The sequence below is a fragment of the Terrapene carolina genome, unplaced genomic scaffold (genome assembly GCF_002925995.2).
Source record: "Terrapene carolina triunguis isolate 2854851 unplaced genomic scaffold, T_m_triunguis-2.0 Scaffold95, whole genome shotgun sequence".
Taxonomy (NCBI): Eukaryota; Metazoa; Chordata; order Testudines; family Emydidae; genus Terrapene; species Terrapene triunguis.
The window spans coordinates 22,003,800-22,029,810 of record NW_020664446.1 but is presented as its reverse complement, the minus strand read 5'-3'; the positions used below and the strand labels follow the sequence as shown (position 1 = coordinate 22,029,810).

Below are 26,011 nucleotides of genomic sequence, written 5' to 3'. Positions count from 1 at the left end.
TAATCCCCTGACCAGTAGACAACGCTCCCCACCAAGCAAGATGATCACGTGGTCCTTAATATAAATGTGGGCTTTGTATTAGGACTGACTTTGCACATGTAAACTGTAATTTAGCATTCGAGGGCAGTATTCAAGAATTACTGGCTCACTAGGCAAAGTAGTTGTGATGGGTTGGGTCACAGAGACCCCCTTGGGACTGCCACCTGATGTGCTAAGACTATCTCTGAGCCCATTTTCCCTGATAGCTTGGGACTTCAGTACCCTGTTTTGTTGAGTTAGACACTCCAGTCTGCTGCAAACACAGACCCAGATCTGAACCATGTTCCCATAAGCTGCAGACTTAACTGGAAACAGCTTAAGAAGTGCTCCTGTCTCTAGCATCCAGACACCCAGATCCCAGTGGGATCCAAACCCCAAATAAATCAGTTTTACTCTGTATAAAGCTTATACGGGGTAAACTCATAAATTGTTTGCTCTCTATAACACTGATAGATATGCACAGCTGTTTGCTCCCCCAGGTAATAATTACTTGCTCTGGGTCAATTAATAAGCAAAAAATGATTTTATTAAGTATAAAAAGTAGGATTTAAGTGGTTTCAAGTAATAACAGACAGAACAAAGTAAATTACCAAGCAAAATAAAATAAAACATGCAAGTCTAAGCCTAATACAGTAGGAAACTGAATACAGATGAAATCTCACTCTCAGAGAAGTTCCAATAAGCTTCTTTCACAGACTAGACTCCTTTCTAATCTGGGTTCAATCCTTTCCCCTGGTACATCCTTGTTCCAGCTCAGGTGGTAGCTAGGGGATTTCTCATGACTGCAGCCCCCTTTGCCAGCACACAGGTATACAGGAAGACTTACAAGTAAACAGAGCCATTTACAACCAATTGTCCTGGTTAATGGGAGCCATCAAGATTCCAAGCCACCATTAAACACTTTGCATAATTACAATAGGACCTCAGAGTTATAGTTCATATTTCTAGTTTCAGATACAAGAATGATACCTTTATACAAATAGGATGACAACACTCAGTAGAGTATAAGCTTTGTAATGATACCTTACAAGAGACCTTTTGCATGAAGCATATTCCAGTTACATTATATTCACACTCATTAGAATATTTTCATAAAAAATCACATAGAGTGGAACATCACAGTAGTGTTTTAATGCCCACTCCTCCACACTCCTAGAATCTTACAATCGTTTGCTTCAGGCCTTTAGCCTTCTCTCTGAGGATCTCTTATTTAATGAATGGAGCCTCATACCTCCTTGATGTAGGGAAGAATTATTATTGGGAAACTGGGGAACAGAGAATTGAATATCTTGCCCAGTATCTCACAGAAATTGTGTCAGAGCTGGAAATAAAATCTAGAAGTCCTGAGTGGGATTTTTAATTTTTCGTGCTGTTCTCCAGTTGACATCTGGTATAGAAAGTCCTCCTCTTAAATATTTGTGCATTCTCAATGGTGCTCTAACTATGCTCTAGAGAATGGCAGTGGTGGTGCTTGGTTTTTTTTAAGTTAAAAACCTTGGGAGGGAGAGGTTGGGTGTTTTGGTTTTGTTTTGTTTTATAGGAAGCTTATAAAAAATACCTGTTAAAATCTGCACATATTCCTAGGAAAAAATAAATTAATTCAGCAGTGCTGCCTTTCCCACCGAAGTTCCAATGATGGTCATAGGTCTATGCTACCCAGGGGGTCAACACTGTAGGCCCTAATTCATCAAAGTACTTAAGCACAAGCTTCAAGTACACGAGTATTTTGACTGGAGCCATATAACTGACTCCCCAATCTCAGCACCGCAGATTTGGTTACAGGTGAGGAGGGAACTAGATGTGACTATGAACATCTTAATTGCAAACTGCCCCACAAAGCCTAAGGCTGATTCAGCTCATTTTAAGCTTTCATGAGACATTTGTGGCAAGATGTTACACCAACATTTAGAGAAGAAAAAGATTGTTTCAACATTGTATTGGGGACATTCCAGAAGGCCTCCAGAAACTGATCTGCAATGTACTGCTGTGGTTCTGTCTTACAAACTGAATCAGAGCTATATTCCTGCCACAGTCTGATCTTAGGAAGAGTACATGTGATATAATTGCTTAACATGTATAGAGTCTTTCATCTGTCTTTGTGAAGCAAGTGTGATACCCTGCTGATTCCCATACTGCCGTTCTCTCTGTTTATTAACAGAGAAATATTGCTTATGAGCTGTTGCATTGCAAAAAGTTAATGTTCTCTCAACATTACGTTCTCCCTTCAAGGAATAAGGGCCCTATCGTGCCAGGTTCCCTGAGTTGCCATTGTATACAGCGGGATTTGGGTGCTTAGCACATTGCAGCATCAGTCCCTAAGAGACTGAACTTAGTTGTCATCTTTTTCATTTTTCAGAGTCACCCAGCACTGATGAAGTTTCTAATACAAACTGAAAGTAAGCGACTAGTCATCAGTCTGGAGAGAAATGAGTAAGTAGATCTGATTCATATTCCTTTCACACAGGAGGTGCTAGTGGAGGGATTATAGTCTTAAAACTGATGGGGTGTGTAATGCTTGGATCTGTGGGAAAGTCTACTTCCTGCGCTTATGGAAACAAACTCCTGCCAATAGTGTTTCATTCCAGTTTATATTTTGGCTCTTATAATTCTGGTTACTGTATTGTAAGAATCTAGTATCTCTATATATGACATTGAAAAAAAAACCATTCCCTCTCAGTGTTTTCCTTGTTATCAGCCTTTTGTTTTTCCTGTGGCAACTCCCTCTGTTTACATATTGAGGGAAACCCTGTGGGTCCTGGAGCATCTTCCTGGAGGGTCTGTTCTTCCCTGATACTCCCTGCTGCCATTGGCTGACTGCCTGTGCACACATACCCTGCCCCTGAGATGTAGAGCATGAGTCAGTCAGTATTAATCCCCTGCTGGAATTTTCAATGGAGGTTCCATGGGTTTCTTGGAGGGGGAGGTGAGATGATGCCACATAAAAGCAGTTACCATCTGTCTTGGTCCCACCATCCCTGGTAAGATGATACTCCCAAACTGCAAAGCCCCAGCTTTGTGATGTTCATGCAGTAGAGCCTCTATGGGGGAGGTGAACAATTCCTATTCAACTCTGTTCTCTCTAATCTGCACTTACCGGCCACATGAACTGTGTTTTGTGCAAATTTCAGCTGCACTTGCTGGTACTGTATGATATGTCCATAAGTAGGCAGGACAAAATTGTGTGTTTCTCTTTGGTACCGCTAGTTCGGTCCATTATTATGAGACTGAAGTCAAGGCCCCCTGGTTCTAGGCACTATACATACACATAGAAACAAAGGGTCCCAGTCATGAAGAATTTACAGTCCAATTAGACAAGACAGACAAGGGGTGAGGAACAGAGGTACACAGAAATTAAGTGGCTTGCCCAGGGTCACTGAGGAAGTCTGTGTCAGGGCTAGTAATTGAACACAGATCACCCACGTTTTAGTCCTTTGCCTTAACCAAGAGGTCATCCTTCCTCTTTAGACCTAAGTTCTCATGCCAACAGTACCAACCACATTCTGGGAAGCAGACAGAGGTGGAACCATCCAAGTGAACAGAAAATGTTCTATGTGGTCTCATACAAAATACTATACAGTGTGTGTTACATTGCAGATCCAGGGTCAGACGCATTCTGTGATCACATTTTCCTAAAACTATAGAATAGTGAAAAGGCTTTTCTAGCTGGTGAACTCTAACAATAAACGCTTCTTTTCATCTAACAGAGAAGCTGCAAGCACAGACATACAATGGTTGTACTATATAAACTTGGGGGGGGAGGGGTGTAGAGTGGGAGATGAAAGCAAATGTCCACAGAAACGTGCTGCGCTCAAGCTGGTGACAAGTAACCAGCGTGGACCTCAGTGAGGACACCTCTCTACTATTTCATGGTAAAACCAGGAATAATGCTTTTTATTACCATTCAGTTGGATGACCTGAACATCATCCCTCTGTGGCACAGTGTCCACTGCACTCTCCCAGTCGGTGTTATACCCAAATCACAATGGTCTTTGATTTTCAGTGCTTCTTAGTAGTTCATTTCCTCTGTATGAAACAAGATGCAGATTGCAGCATTCTGAGATTATTCAGTTCCAATTGTTCATTGCAGCTAAAAGAAGACTAAATTTGCTTTGTAAGTATGGTATTAGTTTTATATTTTTTTAATCTTTGAGAAAGGGGATACCTAGTTTCCTGAATATAGAATATGCCACAATCGAGGAAGCTATTCGTATTCTCTATCAAAGATTTAAAAGAACGTTAAACCACTAATATTGACATTAGTAAACATATTAAATCCTTTTTTACCTGTAGTCAACAATTGGATTTAGATGTCTTCAGGACTGCAAGTTGTGTTGACTTTAAGAGATAAAAAGCACATGAAAGGACTGCAAATCAGCTAATGTGAGAACTCAAGCATCTGCTTGACTAACAGAAATGATGATATCATGCATCAATTTTGGAATACAGGGGTTTACTTTTTAAAAAAAATCCTTTATTTACAAATTATCTTTACTTACCTATCCAGTAAGTTTTTCAGGACCAAAATGTGATTTTTTAATGTATTTTTTTTATTAATTTTTCTAAATACAACAAATATACCAGATTCATCATAATACACAATGTAAATAAAGAGGGTTAGGGTAAAGGGAAGGGAGGAGAAGTGACATACCTATCTTCAGGGTCTATGTTAATCCTAGACTTCTAAAAAGTCATCCCTAATTGCTTTGCATTTTGGGGCACTCCTTTTTTTGTGGAATGCCAGTCATTTGTTAGCTGCGAGGTCAGCCATATCACTGAGCCAGGCATCAGTATTTGGTGAGGATTGACTTTTCCATTTTTGCAGGATAAATTTTGTAGTGATCAAAGCTGCACATTGGAACCACATTGCCTTGTCAGATAATCTCCAAGTATCAAGGATGTATCCCAAAATGAAACTTAAGTGGGAGGGCTTCAGTTTAGCATCCAATATCAAATTGGTCCACCTCCCCACCTCTTACCAAAAATTCTTGATACGGGGCATTCCAAAAACATATGAGCTAATGTAGCATCAGCAGCGGTCAGCATTTATGAGTCCATTACCATTAGCCTATGTGGGGATCAGTATGTTCAAACAAGTATTTTTTGATTAATAAGCCATAGCCTCAGGTCTAAAGTTACTTTTTTAACATTAGATACAATTGTATTCCCTTGGGTCGGAGATAGTTGTCCATCCAAATCTCTATTCTAAACAACTCTCAAATTATCAATCTTTGGCAGAGATTTTTGGGCCAGAAAATTGTAGAAGGATACCACTGGCTGAGTAAATCAAGAAGTTTCCTCCAAAATAAGTAGTTCTGGAGCTCCCACTGCATCTGGTCCAAATGCATTCATAAGTAAAAGCTTTAACTGGAGATATTTCCATGCTCCGGAGCAGAGCAAGCCAAATTGTTGCTGATGATCTACAAATGGTTTAAATTTACAATTGTCAATTAACTGTGACACTGTCATGATGCCTCTGTCCATCAAATCCTACCACCGGTTTTGCCACCAATTTTTAAGGATAGGATTGCTCCATAGGACCACCTCTACAGGGAAGACTGGATGGAAACAAAATTGCCTTGCCAAGTTTGACCAGGCTTGCCTCACAGCCATTATTGTGGGACCTCTGGAACCATCAAACCTATAATAATTTGATCCTACAATACCTGAAACGGGGAGAGGGTATACCAGTTCTCAGTGTCTGAACCCAAGGTGGGGTCTCTGGGGTCATATCTAACACCCATAAAGATGTCTGGCTTAACAAAAGGGAGATATGATAATTGTCCAAGTTGGGAAAACAATATCCGCCCAGAGATGGGGGAGCTGTACTTTGTTCAGAGGCAGTCTGTTTCTTACCTGCACCCCAAAGGAACATTCCGAAAATATTATTGAATTTCTTAAAATAACTTTGAGGAATAGAAAAAGGGAGACCCCCCCAGACATACAAAATTCTGGGAAGGACATTCATTTTCAGTATATTAATTTTACCCCACAAACTGAGGGTTAACGAACTCCATTTTCCCAAATCATTAGCCAATTGGGCAATAATTGGTTCTATATTTATCTTAAGGATGTTCTGAATCAGTATTCCTTTTTCAGGACTGGAATGTATTTTTAGTACATGTTTGTACAACACCAGCACAATGAGTTCCTAACCTCCACTGATTATCCAGGCACTTTTGCAATACAATAAATAAATATTACTTATTATCCTCACTTCTGGAATTTGTAAAATACTAAGCTGTTGACAGACACCAGACCACATAAATAGCTGGCCATAGATCTTGCAAAAGTCACTTCTCCCTTCTTTCTGGTTGGTGCTGTTGACTTACTTTTTAAGACAAAATTTGGTCTTAAGGATTTTTTTTCCATTTAATTTTAAGATTTTTTTACTCAAATTCAGGAAATGAAAAAGTTAAGAATCCAACAGCAAAATTAGCACAGAAACATCAATACTTGGTTAAGCTACATATTGGTGAACACCATTTTCGTGTACGTTGCTTCGCGGTGTATATTGGATGAATATCTGTGTGGTATTCATAATTACTGTTGACGTGCATAGCACTATGCAGATATATAAGAAGAAATAATCTATGCGTCACAGAGTTCACAATCTAAGGACTTGATGCTTTTCCCACAGAAATCAGTGGCTCCATTCCAGTGGTGTCAGTGGCGTATGTAGAGGCAGGCCCTGTGTTGCAATATGTAGCTATAGAATGATGGCATATGAGAATGGTTGGAGAGAATGTAACACACACTCTTGAAATTCGTATTGTTTAGAAGCAGCACCATGCTTACCTTCGTTTCCAAGAATTTTGGGAGGTCATTGTGGCTGGGTTCTCAGATTCATGAAAAGAAGCCTTCAGAAGAAAAGAATAGAATAGGCAGGATGCTTAACTAGGGCCAGATCATTCCCTAGGCATGTTATTTCCATTAGAATTATTTTGTGAGGAAGAGCTGGTTGGGATTTCATCTCATAAGTCTCCCCTGAGGATCCACAAACGCAAAACTTGGTCTGCCTTCCCTCCTCCCCCCACCACATGCATTCCAGTTCCCTGACAGCACAGCTCCTGCACAAGCTATGCTGCTAAGAAATCCTTCACTGCCCTGGGATCTCCCAGAAAGGGAATTTCAACCTGCAGGGCTGAAACCTAGTCATCCCTGAGGTATATGGGTTTGTGGGACATGATGCCCTTGACTCCTTCCATCCCCTTTCTAGCAGCACAGCCCTACTCCAGTAAAAGGGTTTCTGTGGGCTCACAATAGGAGGTGGGGAACAATTCAGTGCAGCAGCACTGTTCCTTTCCACTCTCCTCCAGGCTGTATCCCTGTAACCTCTACTTGTGAATATGGAGGGCATGATATGGCCCCTAGTGATTATAGCTGCTGGGGACTGGGAGTTGGGTGGATTCTATTTCCAGCTGTGCCACTGTTCTGACGGTGATTAAATCACTTAACCTCTGTTTTCCATTTGCAATATGGAGATAAAGCCACTTGCTTCACACAGGCATCGAGGCTTAATTGATTGATTTGTATAAAGCCTTTTGAAATCCTCAGCTGAGAGGCACTAAAGAAACACAAAGTAGAAAGTACCAAAATTAACCTTTTGGAGCATGGAGTTTAACATATGAAACACAAAATGCCTCTTACAAAAGATGAGTGTTGGAAAAAACAATTGTCAGTGTCCTTGAGATAAAGTGGAATGCTAAGTACAAATACCTTTACAATTTGTCATTAAATAAAATGATGACAAAGTCCTCACATGCATGCTCTGTAACTTTACTGCTGATTGTTTCATGTAAAATATGTTATCCCTTGGGGAAGGGGTTGGGGGGCAAAAACTTAAATGACATAAATTCTGCATTGGGTTATGCAAAAACTGGGTACAGTTTTCCAGACTTAGCAGAAACAGCTGCTCTGAGTAGCCTTCACATTAAAACCCATTTACTGAAAACTAGAGATTTTCCAAAGCTAGAGTTGTATTTCAAGAAATGATTACAGATGCATTAGCTGACCCAATTGGGGAATGGTGTGTTAAACCATCTGTTCTCTGTGGGAATATTTAATGCGAATTAAATAGTTTGTTGATTTTTAGGATCAGAAGATGTGTTCATGTTTTGTTTTTATGCAGCATTTATAGTTGGCACCGGGAAGGATTACGTAAATACATACTCAGACTCATACATAGATTTCAGGTTTTCTTTATGTTCTTCAACTATCAAGCATACTTTAAATCTCCCTACATAAATGTTTGCTCAGTGTTTGAGAACTTTTATTTTAGTGACCAGACAGAAGTCATATTTGGTAAAAGCAGAATTATTTGCAATAAATTCCATTTGTCTGTCTTAGAGGACTATCTTGGGAATGCATGTTGCAGGCACATTTATGATTTAGTTCCAAAATATGATTGCACTTCTGGGTGCCTTGGAGTTCTTCAATACCTCAAAATGTTTTAGAAACCCTTGTCATCTGAAGAGACTTTCAAAATCAGCAAATCATCTACCAGCTACAAAATAAAATTTCACTTGAAGTAGCCCTCACTGTATTATACTGCGTTACATGAAATAATACTGATGCAGTTTTATTGTGCAATCTACAATAATTTATGTGCTTGCAAATTCCATTAAAGCTAATGGGAGTTATGCATGTGGTTTAAAGGGAGAGCAGATTTAATATAGTAAATGAAACTAGAAAAAAATTAACATTAAATCTGAGTTTGTCAGTGGAGTGGTATGTGGCAAATCTATAACTATTTTCTAGGTGCAATTGTATACCTACGCAAAAATAGGCATCTATTCAGCAAAGCATTTAAGCACATGCTTAATTTGAAGCATGTGAGTAATCCAGTTGAAGTGCTTTGCTAGCTTGGGCCATAATTAAGAAACACAGCTTTGAACAGATGTTAGCCCTTTTTAACTTTGAATCACAGAGGATGTAAAAGGGTCAATCAGACAAAGATGGAAGGTTAAAATAGGGTGGTAATTTCATAATAAATTAGAAAGCATCTGAGGGACGAGTGGGAAAGAAGGATAGCTTTGTACTTATTATGGGAATAATAATTCCCCCTGACCTGAGGAGGGTAATATGGCATATCTAAATGGAGATATAGAACACATGGATTTCACTGCCCATTTCCCTTCAAGTTTGTGTTAAGTCCAATTTATAATGTATTTTAATAAAGAAATAAAGAACAGAAAAATATGATCCTCTCCTGTTCCCCTTGCAAATTTCTCCGGGCCTTTCTCTTGCTGGGGCATAATCTGCCCCACTACAGAAGAGACCAACCATCTAACCCTGCAGATCCTTTGCAAGTCTAGATATCCAGAAGTCTAGGGCCATCTCTGACTATGCTGTGGCACTGTGTCCCTGGCAGTACTGCTACAGTGGAGCCACAATACCAGGGATTCCTCTGGCTGTGGATACCACAAGGTGAATCCCAAAGCAGAAGGTTCTCATGGAAAAGACAATTCAGCCCTGGTATGTGTTAACTTTTTCCCTGTCAGCTCCTGGTGGCTGGAAAGAGGACGATGTGTGTGTCCCCATTCTTATTATAATTTATTATCATTTTGACCTGTCTACTCCTGCCCCAATTTGTCTTCTTCCCAAGGGTGGACATCCAAACCACCAGAGAGGTCTCCAAGAAGCCTGGATTAAGTGGAGTTGTAGAGGCTACCTCTTACACAAGAGGGATGCGGTGTATGCTTGGTGGATCCTCTCCATGCACAGCTCAGGGGCACACTCCCTCCCTGAGATTTATTGTACAATGTATGCCTAGCCTGTGGCTAGGCCATAGACTTCCTGCGAGACCTTGGGCAAATCACTGATCTTTACTGTGCCTGTTTCCTCATCTATAAAATGGCACATTTGGGAAGAAAGGAGATAACTAAAACAGAAATGAAATACCCACAGGCCGGATTTGCATACTTGGATGACTAAAGCTAGGCATCTAAATCCATATTTAGGCCCATAAATAAAAGTGATCTGATCTTCAGAGGGGATGAGCATATGCAGCTCCCACTTAAGACAATGAAAGATGCTGGTGCTCACCGGCTCTGAAAATCAGAACATTTTATTTAAGTACCTAATTATGGATTTTGGCATCTGATCCAACTCCCACTCAAGTAAGTGGAAAGACTCCTCCTACTGATTTAACTAGGAGTTGGATCAGGCCCTAAGCCCTTAACTTTAGGCAGTCACATTTGAAATTTTGGCCTAAACCATCCATAGAATCTTTTTTTAATCATAAAAATACTTTGTGCTTGCTTCTGTAGGGAAAAAAATCCCTCTGTTCCTCCCAACCTGTTCTTTCTGAATAGGAATCATGACTGGCCTGTTGACGACGCTCTAGCTGGCATGATTTAAAAGGAAATAAAGGACTTCCACTGCCAAAGAAAATAACTGACAATATTTGTTAATCAATTGACATATTTGTGTATAATCATTGGCTTGAAATGTGGATAAAGAAAACGAGTCAAAACAAACAAAATTATTAAATGGAGAAATAGGGCCTCCCAGAATATACTTACTGTTGTAATTCACTGCTGTAATTTGGTCAAGGAGACTGTAACTCCCTGACTATTTTATCTGCAAGTACTGGAGCCAGGAGCCATACTGCGGTGTTTCAGAGCAAGCTGACAATTGTAGTTATACTTTAGTGGCAGTAGAAATTGGTTCTGAAAGTCAAAAATGTAATTCACTTCCACATTGGTACCAATCTAAATGTGTGCACCACACTGAGATATTGGGAGTCAGTTATTAACAATTAGTGGGAAGGGGTAGTGTTCATACCATTGTTTTATTAATTTTGAAAAAATGAAATAAGGTCAATACTTCCTCTTAGCATATGCGCAACATGCCTCAAATAGGACGTAACCAGGATTCATCACCAAATTTGCTCTGGTTGTTGGATCATTAGCTTCCCCGGCCCGGGTTGGTTACTGATTTGGAGTGCAACATGAATGCCGATCCATGCCCCCAATAAGGTCACTTGCAGCAGTTGTTTGGTTGTATAAGGATTGCATGTTTTATGCATAGAATTAAATACTGCTAAGTATTGTAAACTGTCTTATCTTTGCTAAAAGTAAACCATGTTATTGTTTCCTAAAGTCAGCAATTATTCGTTAGTGTTCAAATGTGTGTGCTTTGATCTTTTCGCAAGTTTTTTTTTTAAATAAAAAGGAATATTCTGTGTTTTGGGGGAGGCGGAGGAAGACAGGTATCTTTTCTGATCAGATGGCTAGTGATGATTACAAATTTCGCTAGTCTCCTTAGTAACTTTGATAAAGTTGGTAATTATCCTGTAAAATTATCTAGCATTAGAACTGGCAAGCAATTTACCAATTGTAGGCAAAAGCTATTGTTAAGGATAGAGTGGGACTTCCCATATAATGCTCTGTATTCAGTCTCTCAACTTTCTGGAAAAAAAAAATCTTTTTGATGAAATTGTTCATGCTTGATCTCAGACCAAAGATTATATTTTTGGAAGGTTTGAGCAAAATCTATTGATCAATTTTTGTTATATGGGGAAGAAAATATATATACTACTTCTCCAACTATACATACAATATGATGGGGGCTAATTTAGCTACAACGAGTCAGGAAAAAGATCTTGGAGTCATCGTGGATAGTTCTCTGAAGATGTCAACGCAGTGTGCAGAGGCGGTCAAAAAAGCAAACAGGATGTTAGGAATCATTAAAAAGGGGATAGAGAATAAGACTGAGAATATATTATTGCCCTTATATAAATCAATGGTACACCCACATCTCGAATACTGCATACAGATGTGGTCGCCTCATCTCAAAAAAGATATACTGGCACTAGAAAAGGTTCAGAAAAGGGCAACTAAAATGATTAGGGGTTTGGAACGGGTCCCATATGAGGAGAGATTAAAGAGGCTAGGACTCTTCAGCTTGGAAAAGAGGAGACTAAGGGGGGATATAATAGAAGTATATAAAATCATGAGTGATGTGGAGAAAGTGGATAAGGAAAAGTTATTTACTTATTCCCATAATACAAGAACTAGGGGTCACCAAATGAAATTAATAGGCAGCAGGTTTAAAACAAATAAAAGGAAGTTCTTCTTCATGCAGCACACAGTCAACTTGTGGAACTCCTTACCTGAGGAGGTTGTGAAGGCTAGGACTATAACAGCGTTTAAAAGAGAACTGGATGAATTTATGGTGGTTAAGTCCATTAATGGCTATTAGCCAGGATGGGTAAGGAATGGTGCCCCTAGCCTCTGTTTGTCAGAGGATGGAGATGGATTGCAGGAGAGAGATCACTTGATCATTACCTGTTAGGTTCACTCCCTCTGGGGCACCTGGCATTGGCCACTGTCGGTAGGCAGGATACTGGGCTAGACGGACCTTTGGTCTGACCCGGTACGGCCGTTCTTATGTTCTTATGTTCTCCTAGTGTTAAGACATTTCACCCCACACAACATAACAGTGGCTGGATTTTACAAGATGAAACTTTACAGGCGGCTAGTCTTCACTAGGACTTGTCTCCAGGCCAGTTTGTGCAAACAATGAAAGAATAAGTAACGGGGTTCCAAGTAACATGGAATTTATACACGCACAATTTGAAATTTCCTCCAGTTGCATAGCCAGATTATTCCACAGTCCTGTAAGTAATATTGTAAATTGGTAATAGCAATGTTAGTTATGTACATGTGGATTTGGCTGCTACTTTGCTGTGTAGTTCCATTGTTGTACCAGTTTTGGGTTATGTCAAAATGGAAGTACCCAATGAAATCAGAAGAGAGAGCTATGATGGTTTGATCTGTATTTCCCCCCTCCCCCTTTTTTTTTAAACCCACAAAAAGGAAGGCTGGGGAAAAGATTAATTACAAATATTTACATTAATATAACACTTAGAATGGTAAGGAGAAAAGGACCAAACTGCTGTTCCAGAGCCGCTATTGTGACCACCCTTATGATTGCAAGTCACAATGTCATGAACATGTCCATGCCCTCTTTATCCCATGTCCTCCAATGTCCTGGGAAACAGCTGGACTGTGTCACAAAATGAATTTATGGAAGAACATGCTTACACTACCCCTAGGCCAAAAGATTGTGGAGCCAGCTGGGGAATGAAGACATGTATGATTCTCTAAGAACATTAGTTTTAGATGCTGCAACTTGATAATAGCTTTGAATCAAGAGAATACAAGGTATTGTCTTGTGCAAAGTTTCTCTGTCACTAGCGTCAGAGTAAGGCAAAGAGTTGTATCTGCTAATGAGTTTTATAAAAAGTGTTAGGAGAATATATTTATTTAACAAGATAAAGGAATGTTAGCTTTAAATTCTTACTTCCTGTCTTTAATGTCATGTTTTCAGATAACTTTATTCTAATATCACTTAGTAGGGAGGCTAGAGAAGAGAATCAGTTGTAATAATGCAAGAGGAATGTCTACTCCCTCTCCTGTGGCTTGTCAAGAAATAGTACTGATGGTGATATTAATAAAAACACAGACAAAATATAATAATCTATGGCTTTAAAATAAATAATTAGCAAAGAGGAGAGGGAGAAAAATATCTTTCCATAAACCTTATAAACACCCAACTAAATATTATGTTCCAGCACATGTGGTATATGAGCATCCGAACTTAACTGAAGGCCTCTCAGATGCCACCAAAGCATTTTTTATTTTGGCAGTTGGCACATTAATGTTTCCAATTAACCCCACACATTGTTTGAAAAGCTCTCCGATGACTTCTTAGTTATTCCCCCACAATGTTCCCATCTCCCAACCAGGTAGATCTCAGAGTTTGCAGCCATTTGGATTAAAGTGGAAATACTTTGTTAAAAGCATGCTGTTTTTCCTTAGGTGTTCAATGTTTTAGTGGCACTGAAAGTTAGGTGGTGACTTTGTCTTGCAATGTCTGATGCGTTAAATTGATATGCTGAAATGAAGAGGCATCTGCTTCCCTTCGCAGAAAAGTTGGCAGGTACTACATTCTTGCTATGAAAAGACAAAGAAAATCTTAAACGTTCAGCCCTGATTTTGAAAACATTCCTTTAATGAATTTTCTGCTAGGTATTTTCATTTTCGTGCTCAGTTCTTATTTAAATTCCTGAGACTGAGAGATGACAGTAAGTTCACTGGCCTCTAGAATTTATCTTCTCTTTGCTCCTAGTGACACTCTCTGGGCTTGTATTCAATTTCTCAGAATTGTTAGCCTCTTCCAAAGGTTCTGCAGAAAAAAATGAATCTTGTTGCCTTGATAAAAAGAGTTTTATAGGGAAAGATGCCAGCTACTTAATTATCTTTTATTATTCACGGTTGAATTTTGTATATGTATTTTAAAGGTGTTAGTGAATATAGAATGCACTGAAGAGCAATCCATCAAAGGAATTTTCCCATTTTTTTCATGTAACCTCTAGAGAATGAAGGAATCAAAAAGAACAATTCAATTCACTCCCCGATCCTTCTTCTGGAACCCAAGCTACTGCTACACCATGTGCAGGTTCACTCTTGGGCCCAGGAGGGCAACAGGACTTTTTAGCCTGCAGTTAAACTACACTAAGCTTTTACTGTAGCTAATGCAGCAGCTAACTGGAAACTACAAGATACAATCTTCTAGTAGCATTAGTTGTTGGTCTTTTTGTCAATGTCTGATTTCAATAGACCCACCTCTGTCAGCAAGGGATTTGCTGTTGCTGGTTTCTTGGGTTATGTTGCTTAAGACTGACTGGATGTACTTGCTCTTCCACATACCTTTCTTCCCCAACTACCATTCATTCTTTGTCATATGTATGTTAATTTAGCCAGAGTCAAGTTCTAGATTGTATGTCATTTTAAATATCGATGGAGTACAGTACATGTGCTACAGGATATGTCCTCCCTAAAAAACAAAATAAAGCACAACTCATGTATTTTAGGAGTAGCACATCAAAGATTTCTGTAAATAGGTAGTGAACTTTATGGTCTCCCTAAAGCTGCATATTTTATTATGTGGTTCAATCCATTTATTTTATCATAATATTATGGCTACAACCAGGGCTGACCCTAGGGAGGTGTGGGGCCCAGGACATAGGTGCCGAGTTTCTATCTGCCGGGGGATGCTTCTCCCGGCCCCATCTCTGTCCCGCCCCTCTCCCCTCCCCCGCAGCACCTCCAGACGTGATGAAACAGCTGATTGGCAGTGGGAGGGAGGGGGAAGCGCTGATCGGCGGGGCCGCCAGCGGGCAGGAGGCGCTGGGGGGAGGGGGAGGTTGGTAGGGGGGGCTCCTCCTCTGCCCCCCCACCTCCCATCTCACCTCGCCACCCGACTCCTCACGAAGCGAAGGCCCCCCCAAAGTGCGGTGCCTAGGGCCGTCGCCCTGATTTGTCGTATCCTAGGGATGGCTCTGGCTACAACATCCATATGTATTCTAGATCTGTTCATTTCCAATAAGAAGTCATGCTCCCTTGCTTCAAAGCCTACAATACATTTTGGATTTGAGGAACCAAGTGGAGGTGACACCACACAAGGGAGATGATAGGGTAAGGAAGGACAAGAGCTACAGTAATAAGAACACATGACTATATTGCCAACCTCAAGTTGTTCAACAATTGAGTCAGAGCCCCAACATCACAAGATTGCTTTAAAAATTATGAGATTTTTAAAAAAAATAACAAACATTGAGTTCTTTTTAGTGCCTTCTTGGTTTTGAGCCTTAGGGTTCATGTTTTCAAGCTTGTCTCCATAATCACGAGGGCTGGAAAAGTCATTCTGTCTTTGAATGGGATTGTTCCTAGTAGGGTGACCAGATGTCCTGATTTTATAGGGACAGTCCTGATTTTTGGGTCTTTTTCTTATATAAGCTCCTATTACCCCCCACCCCCATCCCGATTTTTCACATATTCTGTCTGGTCACCCTAGTTCCTAGCAATTTATTTTTTCTCAGACCTCACTGGATCAGTGCAGGGATTGCCTATTCCTTGCCCTGACCCACATATTTACACTGTCTAAATGTTATAGATAAGGGGCACAATGCCCTATTCCTACATGATATTCTATTTTGTGTCTAAGAAAACCAAGTTAGGAATGGTTAGCATACAGTGCAGCTTTGATGTGGTATTTTACCTGATATCTGTGGCAGATGATATTTTTCTATATTTTCATTGTTGTTTTTAAAATGATGTTCAAATGTCAATAAAACAAGTTTCTAAAACATGTGACATTGAAACGGTATGTGTCAGGCTCTCCTAACAAAATAAGAGTCTCATGTCTAGACAAGTTATACTTGCACTGAATTTTACAGAGGTTTTGTAGAGCTAAATTTTAATAATAGATACACACACATTTTCAGTGGGAATGGTGTGCATTCATGTGAGCAGGATATGGTCCATATTATTCTATATGACTGTTACAGTGCTCCCATTTGTTATAAAATAAATGGAAAGTTTATGTCTGTGGCTGAAAGAGAATTATGACCCTTTGAATGATTTTTGAAAGGTGCATGTGTTTATTTTTTATCATAGGCTTACCAGGAGTGCTGCTTCTTCCATGGCTTCAAAGGTGTAGTTTTCATCACACTACCACAGTTCTTCACATAAGGCTTGGGATTTCATTCTACTTTCCTTCACTATTAGTTTTGTCAACACAGTTTTCAGGTTTTCAGTTTTCAGTTGGCAGATTTCAGTAGTCACAGTTTTCACAGTTTTCAGTTGGCACACTACACAGTTTTCAGTTGATAGTGGGCATGGTTCTCCATTAACTCAGTATAGAGCACACTCCAGGACTACGTTTTTCTCCTCTCCCCTTTAGGTAAAGCAGGTCCTACATTTCCCCAAAAAACACAGTTTATGCTTGTTGTAATTTAATACTGTGGCAATAAATGCCTTATCAGTTCTGAAACAGCAGTCTGGATAATTCTAAGCAGATGTTTCTCTCTCTTTAATCATAACATCATTTATTTCTTGGACAGTCCTGATTAGCTGATTTTTACATAACGAAAAAGGATAGTTAATGGCCACTCTTATGTGGGGGTGAACATGGTAAAAAGAACAACTTATCCGCTTGAGAATAAAAGACTGATGAGCCAGTAAAATTAAGCTAAATGGAATGTCTTCATTATGAGTCATTAGAAAAGATGACACTTTGGCTAAGAAATGAAAAATCTTTGAAGACCAGTTATAAAAGCACAATCTAATGCTTAATAAATATATCATGGTGACTCATAAATTCCATGTATGCATTTTGTTTCTTTGCAGTAAATGTCAAGTTTGATGAAACAACATTTCCTATATTAGACATGAGCCCTAGTTGGGTGTTGGTTTTGAAGAAACACTTTTGAAATTATTGGCTGAAAAGATTAGTTTAACGCTATAATTTAGTAACCACATCAAAAGTTGGAATAACAGTGTTTAAAACCCATTATGTTCTGCTGGAAACAGGGCATTATGAGTACCTGTTAATAAGCAAAGTTTTCCATTATGGATCTGGTGCTCCAGCGTGCATGTGTGCGTGGATGTGTGTGTGTGTTGAAATTTGATCTACATTTTCAAATGGATCTAACTGCATTTTGTAGTAGTAGGGGTGATGATTGGATGGCTGGTTTGATAGACCTTATTGGTGCTTTCTCTTGTTTCAATTGGACTAAGAATAATCATTAATAACTTTATTTATTTATGAAATGCCAAAGTACTCAGGGTGCTATACAAGGAATTAAAACAGAATATATCTCAAATTATCCTAATACAGATCAGATAAAACCAGATAAAATATTAAAAAGCCACACCAAATGGCATCATTAGTAGGGGTTTGGAGTAGGGTCAACATAAACGCTGGCAATAATTATGATAGAAAACACTCTGAAACAGAGTTTTGCATGTGTGTGAGAAATTGTGGAGGAGTGGGATGATGCGGGTTTCTTATGAAAATGAATGTCAAATGTAAGCATCTACTATTTCCAAAGACTCATTCACCTGCCAAACTAAGGTGCAATGTTGCAACCCCTAAAATGTGATGTGTCTATTACATAGTTTCTGGTCATTCAAAAGGTGGCTTATAAACTGTAATGAAATGTTAATCAGCTATAGCTTTTTAATATAGCATGTACTGGATAATATTTTGTTTTGGAAGGATGATCAGGGAGTCGATGGTTAAAATTTGCCCTCACTTGATCAGTGACTTGAATTGTTAGTTAAAATGAAAAACACTATTTAAAAAAACCCAGAAAAATGTTTAATTTGTTAAAAGTATAAGTAGATCATTGCTAGTCTGTGCTAATTTAATGAATAATAATAAGCTCTTATTTCATCTGTGTATCTCAAAATACTTTACAAACCAAGGTAGGTAGCAGTATCCCTGTTTTACAGATGGAGAATATGAGACATGAAGGGGGAAGGTTATTGGTTTAGATGAGAGTATAACCCAGGTCTCCTGATTCCCAGTCCAGTATTCTGTCTACAGGATAATGTTGCCTCTAGTGGTATTGTTTGTAGTACTGACACTGTTTTATTGGACACTAATACTCCAATAAATATACTGTATTGCTGTTTTTGTTTATTTAGAAAGAAGATGGTGAATCAACTTTTGAGAATCAGTTGCTGCATTTAGTGAAAGGAAAAGGGAGGAAAAGCTAGTATCTTGCCCTAGTGTCCAATTTTAGCGATTTTCTAAAGTATCACAAAAGAAAGTAATGCTTAAATAAGAAATGCACTTGATTTCCTTTGAACTCACAGGTATATTGATTTAATGTAATAATAAGGCTTATTTGAAATGGGCTTTTCATAGTTATTATTGAAAGGGTTTCAGCTAGGAGCCACTTTCTGATCTATTTAAGAATAATTGGTGTTATTTTCAGAAGAGACGTGGTTGTGTACATATTTGGAACCATTTCCATCAAAATTGCAAGTGAATTCTTCTAAGAGGGTCACAAATGCGTGAACATGAAAATGGCTTTGTATTAGGAAAGTTTGTTGGAGTGGTATTGTCAGAGACAGAGATGTTGATCTTTCAACCTGACAATTCTTAGAAGAAAAATACATAAACATTCTCTTGGCAACGTCAGGACTATGGCACTTCAGTCTGGTTGGAGGCAGGGGAATATCTACTTTGTTTTCAGCGGGGGAGGAGTTAGCCTGCATTGCAATGTACAGCAATTGACTATGGATTATTGTCACAGTCTCAGAAGATGCCTGTCTCCTTGCTGCAGTTAATGCAGCTGCTATGAACCAAAGGAGTTATGCTATTTTTTTTTAAAGCCCAGAATGAGGGGATGTGACATTTTTATCTCCTCCCGCCCCTCACTGAAATTATCTAAAAATGGGTCACTGCCTTGAGGAAGTCAGAGATCCTTCCCTACCCTCACAATTGGCATGCACCCCAAATAAAGTAGGTACACCCTGGAGCAATGAGTTTGAAATGCGTCTCAGTAACTGGTAGTGGAAGTAAATGGAATAAAAAAGGATCAGCAATAACTTTAGATAGGTAATGAATTCACTTAGTAGGAAAGGGCAGAGAAGGGATTGAATTGTTTAGTGCATTAATGTGAATGTCTTTCACATCTTACTTATAGGCCTTTTAAATCCCTAGAGTGCAGTTCATATAGTGACCTGAGCCATGTTTTGTTCATGTACATGGGAAAGATTTCATGTTAGATTTTTTCAATTCCCATGCAGATAGCACAGAATTGGACTTGATTACATTGGTTTACTTAGCAAGTGATAAGAGGCTTCTCTGGTATGCACTGGGGAGAGGAGGAGCCCACACAAATCAAAAGAACTGCTGCACCAGCACAATTTTTTGGAACAAACTAATAATCCCTCTCTCTTCTGTAAGCTCTCCACGAGGGGCTGGATTCCAATAGCCTTACTCGTGCTGAATAGCACCTTTCTTCCCAAATAGCCCTGCTGGCATCAGTGTGGTTTCCTAGGGAGTAATGCACTACAGTATCAGAATCTGGCCCCCACTATGTATAAGCTGCTTCTACTGGAATGGGCAAGCTATTTTTGCTGTGTTTGGATATGCAAGGAGAGAGAGCCCAGAAGCCTTAATGGTCCCTGAGTGGAAGGGTTGGGGAGCCACTAATGTTGCAGGCAGAGTTTCACCTCCCCCTTGGGAGCCTGGGTGGGAGAGATCATGATCTGGGCCCTGAAACTCTTTCCCTCAGCTAGTTCCTGGAAGGGAGAGAAGGGCAGTCACAATGAACTTGATTGCCACAGCCTGACTCAGTTGTTCAGGGAATAAAGCTCCCCTGCTAGTCCCTGCTCCAAGTGTGGCTCCCGTGATGGTGAGGACATCAGGAGCTACTCACCTGTTATTCTTCATTGTGTGCTCTGGCTCCACCCCCTTATTCACAACCTATAGCAGCTGGCCAGGTTCACATGGCGGAGAAAGCTGTTCCACAAAGCAAGTGGGGGAGCAGGGGAGGCTTCATGATTCTCTGAGTCACTCTCAATTCATTCTTTGTTCAGCACCTGGGGTAGTGCAGCTATGCGCCAGCCTTATTCAGGGCAGATTTTAAGGTTACAGTGTAGCTCCATAAGTAATGATTTTGGGTGAGGTTGTGATTCATTTTGGACTACTATGTGAGGAAGGGTGGCAGAATCTAGTTCAAGGTTAATATTGCTTCAGCCACAGTCCCCACTATGGTACACTAACTGTAATGTTACCTAGTAGATAAGTAGTTGAAAGCACAATTCCTCAGAAACAAATGAATGTGGCTGGTCATGCTCTCAGTTAAAGAGGGGAAGTAGCTCTTATCTCCTCATCAAAATAGTAGAAGGCATTAGACAGCTTAGAAATTCTAAAACTGGGAATGTTTTTTTTAACATAACCAATGAACAACCATGCAATATTAAGTAGTTTTGCATTTTAAACCACTGGTAGGGTTTCTACTGACTACATTAAACAGAACTAATGCAAACATTACATAAATATTTTAATAGTTTTTTATTGCATTACTTTATAAAATGTTTAAAGACCAACTAATGTATGGCAGGAGCACTTCATATCCATGCCCCTATTAGTTCTTTTTTAATGGTTTTATTAACACTGTTTAATTGAATATTGACATATGGCACATTTCTGCACGGAACCTATTTTATGTAGGGATTTCACATGAGCTGTTTAGATGTTGTTAAGTAGGACAACATAAGAATGTTGATTAATTGCATGTGCATTTAATTGTATTTGAACTAATTCCGTATAAAAGGTAAAACACTGACGTTGATATTGCTAGAGGTTTCTTTTCTGATTAATGTTCACTATTTTATATGTATTCTTTATACCACTTAATTTAGGTACATTTCAATTCCCAAGATGCCCAGTTAGCCTGTGTGATCAAACTCAGAGCTAGGGGTCTAAATATTTTAGTCTATGAAATGTTCTCCCTTTTATCTCTCCTGTTATGAATAATTCACTTGTCTGCTTATTTTCAAATGTGAATCCTGTTCTGGGGGGGCAGGGGGGGAGGAGAGGGGGAGAATGCATACAGGAAAAAGTAAGTACTACAGCGTTGTTAACCTTGCCCTTAAAAACCATTCACACAGTATAGAGGTATGTAGATAGATGCATTGTCTTATGGGTCAATAGATTCTTGTTGCGAATGTCCTTTGCATGCGAACAGAGGAAGAACTGGCAAAGCCATATATATTTAGCCATATTAACTTGGTTGCTTTTCTCAGGGTAGATGGATTTTCTTGCTCTTTTGCTCATATCTTTGTAGAAAGTTGAGATAGGATGAAAGTCAGTTCGTCCAGCAGCAAGGGGATCTGTTCAAAATCATGTGCAACCTTTAAGCTGCTCATTCAGACTTTGTGTGTTGTGGAGTGCCTTGCCTGGGCCCTCTGCACTGGGGTGAATGTTACCCTGTTTATAAGAACTTTTGAGCCCCCAAAATGAAGAAGATAATTTTATCATGCTCAGCAAGAAGGTTGAAATCATGACATCTCCCTCCCCTTGAGTGGTCATGTCAGGTGACTATTTTTGTACACTGCCATATTTCAGGAGGTAAATAGGTGTGTTCTGCATTTTCAGCTTTTTTTGATTTAGCAATGTCTGCATTTTAATTTAAAGATGCACTAAAACAGTGGTTCCCAAACTTGTTCCGCCGCTTGTGCAAGGAAAGCCCCTGGCGAGTCGGGACGGTTTGTTTACCTGCCGCTTCCGCGGTTCCCAGTGGCCACGGTTCGCTGCTCCACTGCACTAAAACCAGAACTTTCAATCTGGACACTATGCGGGGATTAGATTCCCAGATTTGGACCACCTCTATGGTTTTGGTCCTGTGTTAAATAAAAATGTCTGGGGCATATTTTCTGAAAATCTTGTGAGAGTTTATGCACCTATAAGAATTCCACACGCACAGGTAGAAATCTCATGAGAGCAACAAAACCCACAATATTTCCAGCACTTTGGGCTGAAATGATTCTCAACATTCTTTGACTGTCGCTGCACATTGAGTGGATGTTTTCAGAGAACTATCCACAAAGACTCCAAGATCTCTTTCTTGAGTGATAACAGCTACTTTAGAGCGCATCATTTTATATGTATAGTTGGGATTATGTTTTCCAATGTGCATTACTTTGCATTTATCAACATTGAATTTCATCTGCCATTTTGTTGCCCAGTCACCCAGTTTTGAGAGATCCTTTTGTAGCTCTTTGCAGTCTGCTTGGGACTTAACTATCTTGAGTAGTTTTGTATCATCTGCAAATTTTGCCACCTGTTTGCCCCCTTTTCCAGATCATTTATGAATATGTTGAGTAGGACTGGGCCCAGTACAGATCCCTGGGGGACACCACTATTTACCTCTCTCCATTCTGAAAACTGACCATTTATTCCTACCCTTTGTTTCCTATATTTTAACCAGTTACTAATCCATGTGAGGACCTTCCCTCTTATCCCATGACAGCTTAAATGAATCCTGTGAAGGAAGAGAAGACTGTGAGGGAGGAGGAAGGAAAGGGTTTGGAGCAAACGGTCAAGCGGCACAGGGCAGAGAAAATCCACTTAAAACTGTAGAGAGCTCTCTGGATATCCAGAGGTTCCTGCTTTGGCAACTTCTGCTCCTACTAGTTGACTATCTGTCTGGCTCTTCCCTGCACTTTCCCCCCAAGGTGGGAGGAGAAGCGGCACCACTTGGGTCCTAGTACCCCCAGTGTTGTGCGGGGGGCTGTGTGTTTGTGTGTGTGTTCCTGCACAATGCTGAGACCAGGGAGGTGCTGGGGGTGGGTATAGCCCTGGCTGGGCCCCATGAAGGTACTTGTTCACTGTAATCAAGATGTCTCCTTCCTCCGGTGCAGTGGCCCCTTCTTTGGCTGTTTTCTGCTCCTGCCAGCTAGTGTCTTGGCTGGCTCCTCTCTGACATTTTCTTTCTTCCTGTGCTAGATTAAAGAGTCCTTCAGTACCCACATTTGTGCCCCATGAAGGTACTTGTTCACTGTAATAAAGATGTCACCGTTCAGGGCATCTGCATCTGTATTCCCCCTTTGTGGTCAGAAAGAGCACCCGCTCTAGGCTTTTGGCTCCCCAGCTGTGGCCTCTTCTGGGTGGAGACACATGTTTCTCCCGCCTGACCAGGATTTTTCCGGGCTACACAGTCCCCTGCCTACATTGTGATCCCCAGCAAGCCACACTACCAAGATGGCTTTGCTTTCTCCTGAGAGGCTATGTCAATTGCCACTGATTTTAAGTTACCTTGCAGGCCTTTCTGAGTGCGCACATATATTCTTAATGTAAAAGCATTACAGAGAAAACATTAAAAACAAAAGTGCAAATAAGCTTATCAGAGATCTCCCCCTTCCAACTCCACAACGGCTGTGGTCAGTGTCAGTCCATCCAATCCTTCCGTAAGGACTGGGGCCTTATGCTCTGACAGAAGGTCCTGTCCATTTGATAGATCAGAAAGAAGGCCCTGAGTCTGTTTAAATTCAGTCTATTTACTGAAATATCCTTATTTTGTTGTCTGGCCTCTAGAGAATCCAGTTTGAACCTGTGTATGCAAACGTCCCCAAGAGAGGGTGCCTTTCTGGAGGTGTTACAGAGTTACTGAGTGAATTTGCCTAATCACCTCCCAATGTTCTTAGTTACTGGAGGGCTTGTGGTTACCCTCCTTCATGGAATTACACACAGTCCCTTTACCATAGTGTTTCGTAAGATCTCCCAAAATATTGCAGGAAATGGCCATATCTGTCTCACAAGTCACCTCTCAAACTTCTTTTTGATAAACTAAGTAGACTGAGCGCTTTAAATCTCTCTCTGTAAAACATTTTCTCCAGCCCTTGGATCATTTTATGGCTTTTTCTTGCACCCTCTGCAATTTTTCAACATTTTTTTACACTTGATGCCGTATTCCAGTATCGATACCGCTAATGTAGAGAAAGGTAAAATCACTTCCATACTTCTACTCATTGTTCTCCTGTTCAAACAGCTGAGGATTGCATTGGCTGCCACAGCATTGCACTTGAAACTCACCTTGAGTAGATTGTCCACTATGACCCCTAGATCCTTTTCAGAGTCACTGCTTTCCAGGGTACAGTCCCCCATTCTATATGTATATCCTGCACTGCTCGTTTCTAGGTGTACGTCTTTGCCTTTGGCTGTGTTAAACCACAGGGGTTGGGGGATGGGGTGTTTAATGGGCCACAGTGAATCCAGCCCTGTGTTACAGCCCGGTCCTCATCATTATGTACCATTCCATCGATCTTTGTGTCATCTGCAGACTTTATCAGCAGTGCTTTCATATTTACTTCAAGATCATTGATGAAAATATTGAATAGGGTCAGGCCTAGTAACAATTCCTGCAGAATCACAGGAGAAACTTCTACATTCAATGATTCCCCATTGACATACTTCTTGAGATCCGTCAGTTAGCCAGTTCTTAATTCACTTTATTGTGCTTTATTGATATTGTATAGTGCTAATTTTTTAATCAGAATGTCACATGGTACTAAGTCAAACATCATAGAAGTCTAAATAGCATATATTATGAAACAAACTTGTAATATACCCAAGTATCTGAGTTAACAGTGCAGCTCAGAGTACAGTTCAGTATTGGCTCTGCATTGCTTTCAGAAGTAAAAAGTGGTAAAAACTTATTTTTGTCACTAAATTAAGCAGGTCTGACTAAGCAGACTCACAAAGATCAGATCCATTAAATGAGATGGTATCATTAGAAGATATTTTTAATAACTACGCTAAGGAGAGACTTGATATTGAGGACTAAAGGCAGAGGAGTCTATGGAGCAGGAAGTTGTATTTAGCCAGGGAGAAAAAGCAAAGCTGATGGAAAAAAAACAAATCTGTAGTGGGTTTTGTAGCAGAAAAGGCTGCATGTGAGTAGAAGTAGGACTTGCTTTGTATACTGTTAATGTGAGGAGAAGAAATGAAGGGGAGGGGAGACCTGACTCAGGTTTAACATGAAAGGGGCAGAGAGGACAGTAGAAAAAAGAATGCCATTATAGAATCAATAGAGGGTAGGGAAATCACAGAGTGCACAAGGGAGCTGAAGGCAACCCCAAACTCTGAATGATTAATAGATTAGACCAGGGGTTCTCAGACTTTTGAACTGGTGACCCCTTGCACAAAGCAAGCCTCTGGGTATGTCTACACTACGGGATTAATCCGAATTTAGATAATTCGAATTTGGGAAACAGGTTGTATAAATTCGATTGTGCGCGGCCACACTAAGCACATTAATTCGGTTTTTAACCACATTAATTCGGTGGTGTGCGGCCACACTACCCCATTAATTTTAACCACATTAATTCGGTGGTGGCGGCCACACTAACCCTAATTCGAATTAACAAAATCGATTTTGGCTCTACTCCGCTCGTCGAGGTGGAGTACAGAAATCGATTTAAAGCGCCCTTTTATTCGAACTAAATGGCTCTGTTGTGTGGACGGGTGAAGGGTTAATTCGAATTAACGCTGCTAAATCCGAATTAATCCCGTAGTGTAGACCAGGCCTCTGAGTGCAACCCCCCTTATACATTAAAAACACCTTTTTTGTATATTTAACACCATTATAAATGCTGGAGGC

General features: G+C 40.0%; 1 protein-coding gene across 1 annotated transcript in view; it reads left to right on the top strand.

The window, feature by feature from the left end:
* ADAM12 (ADAM metallopeptidase domain 12) overlaps nucleotides 1-26,011 on the top strand; it is a 322,093-nt gene that overhangs the window by 83,925 nt on the left and 212,157 nt on the right. Inside the window, exon 3 of the mRNA XM_024210612.3 lies at nucleotides 2,396-2,469. Within this exon, the coding sequence (XP_024066380.2) occupies nucleotides 2,396-2,469 (74 nt within the window). The remainder of the gene's footprint in view (nucleotides 1-2,395; nucleotides 2,470-26,011) is intronic.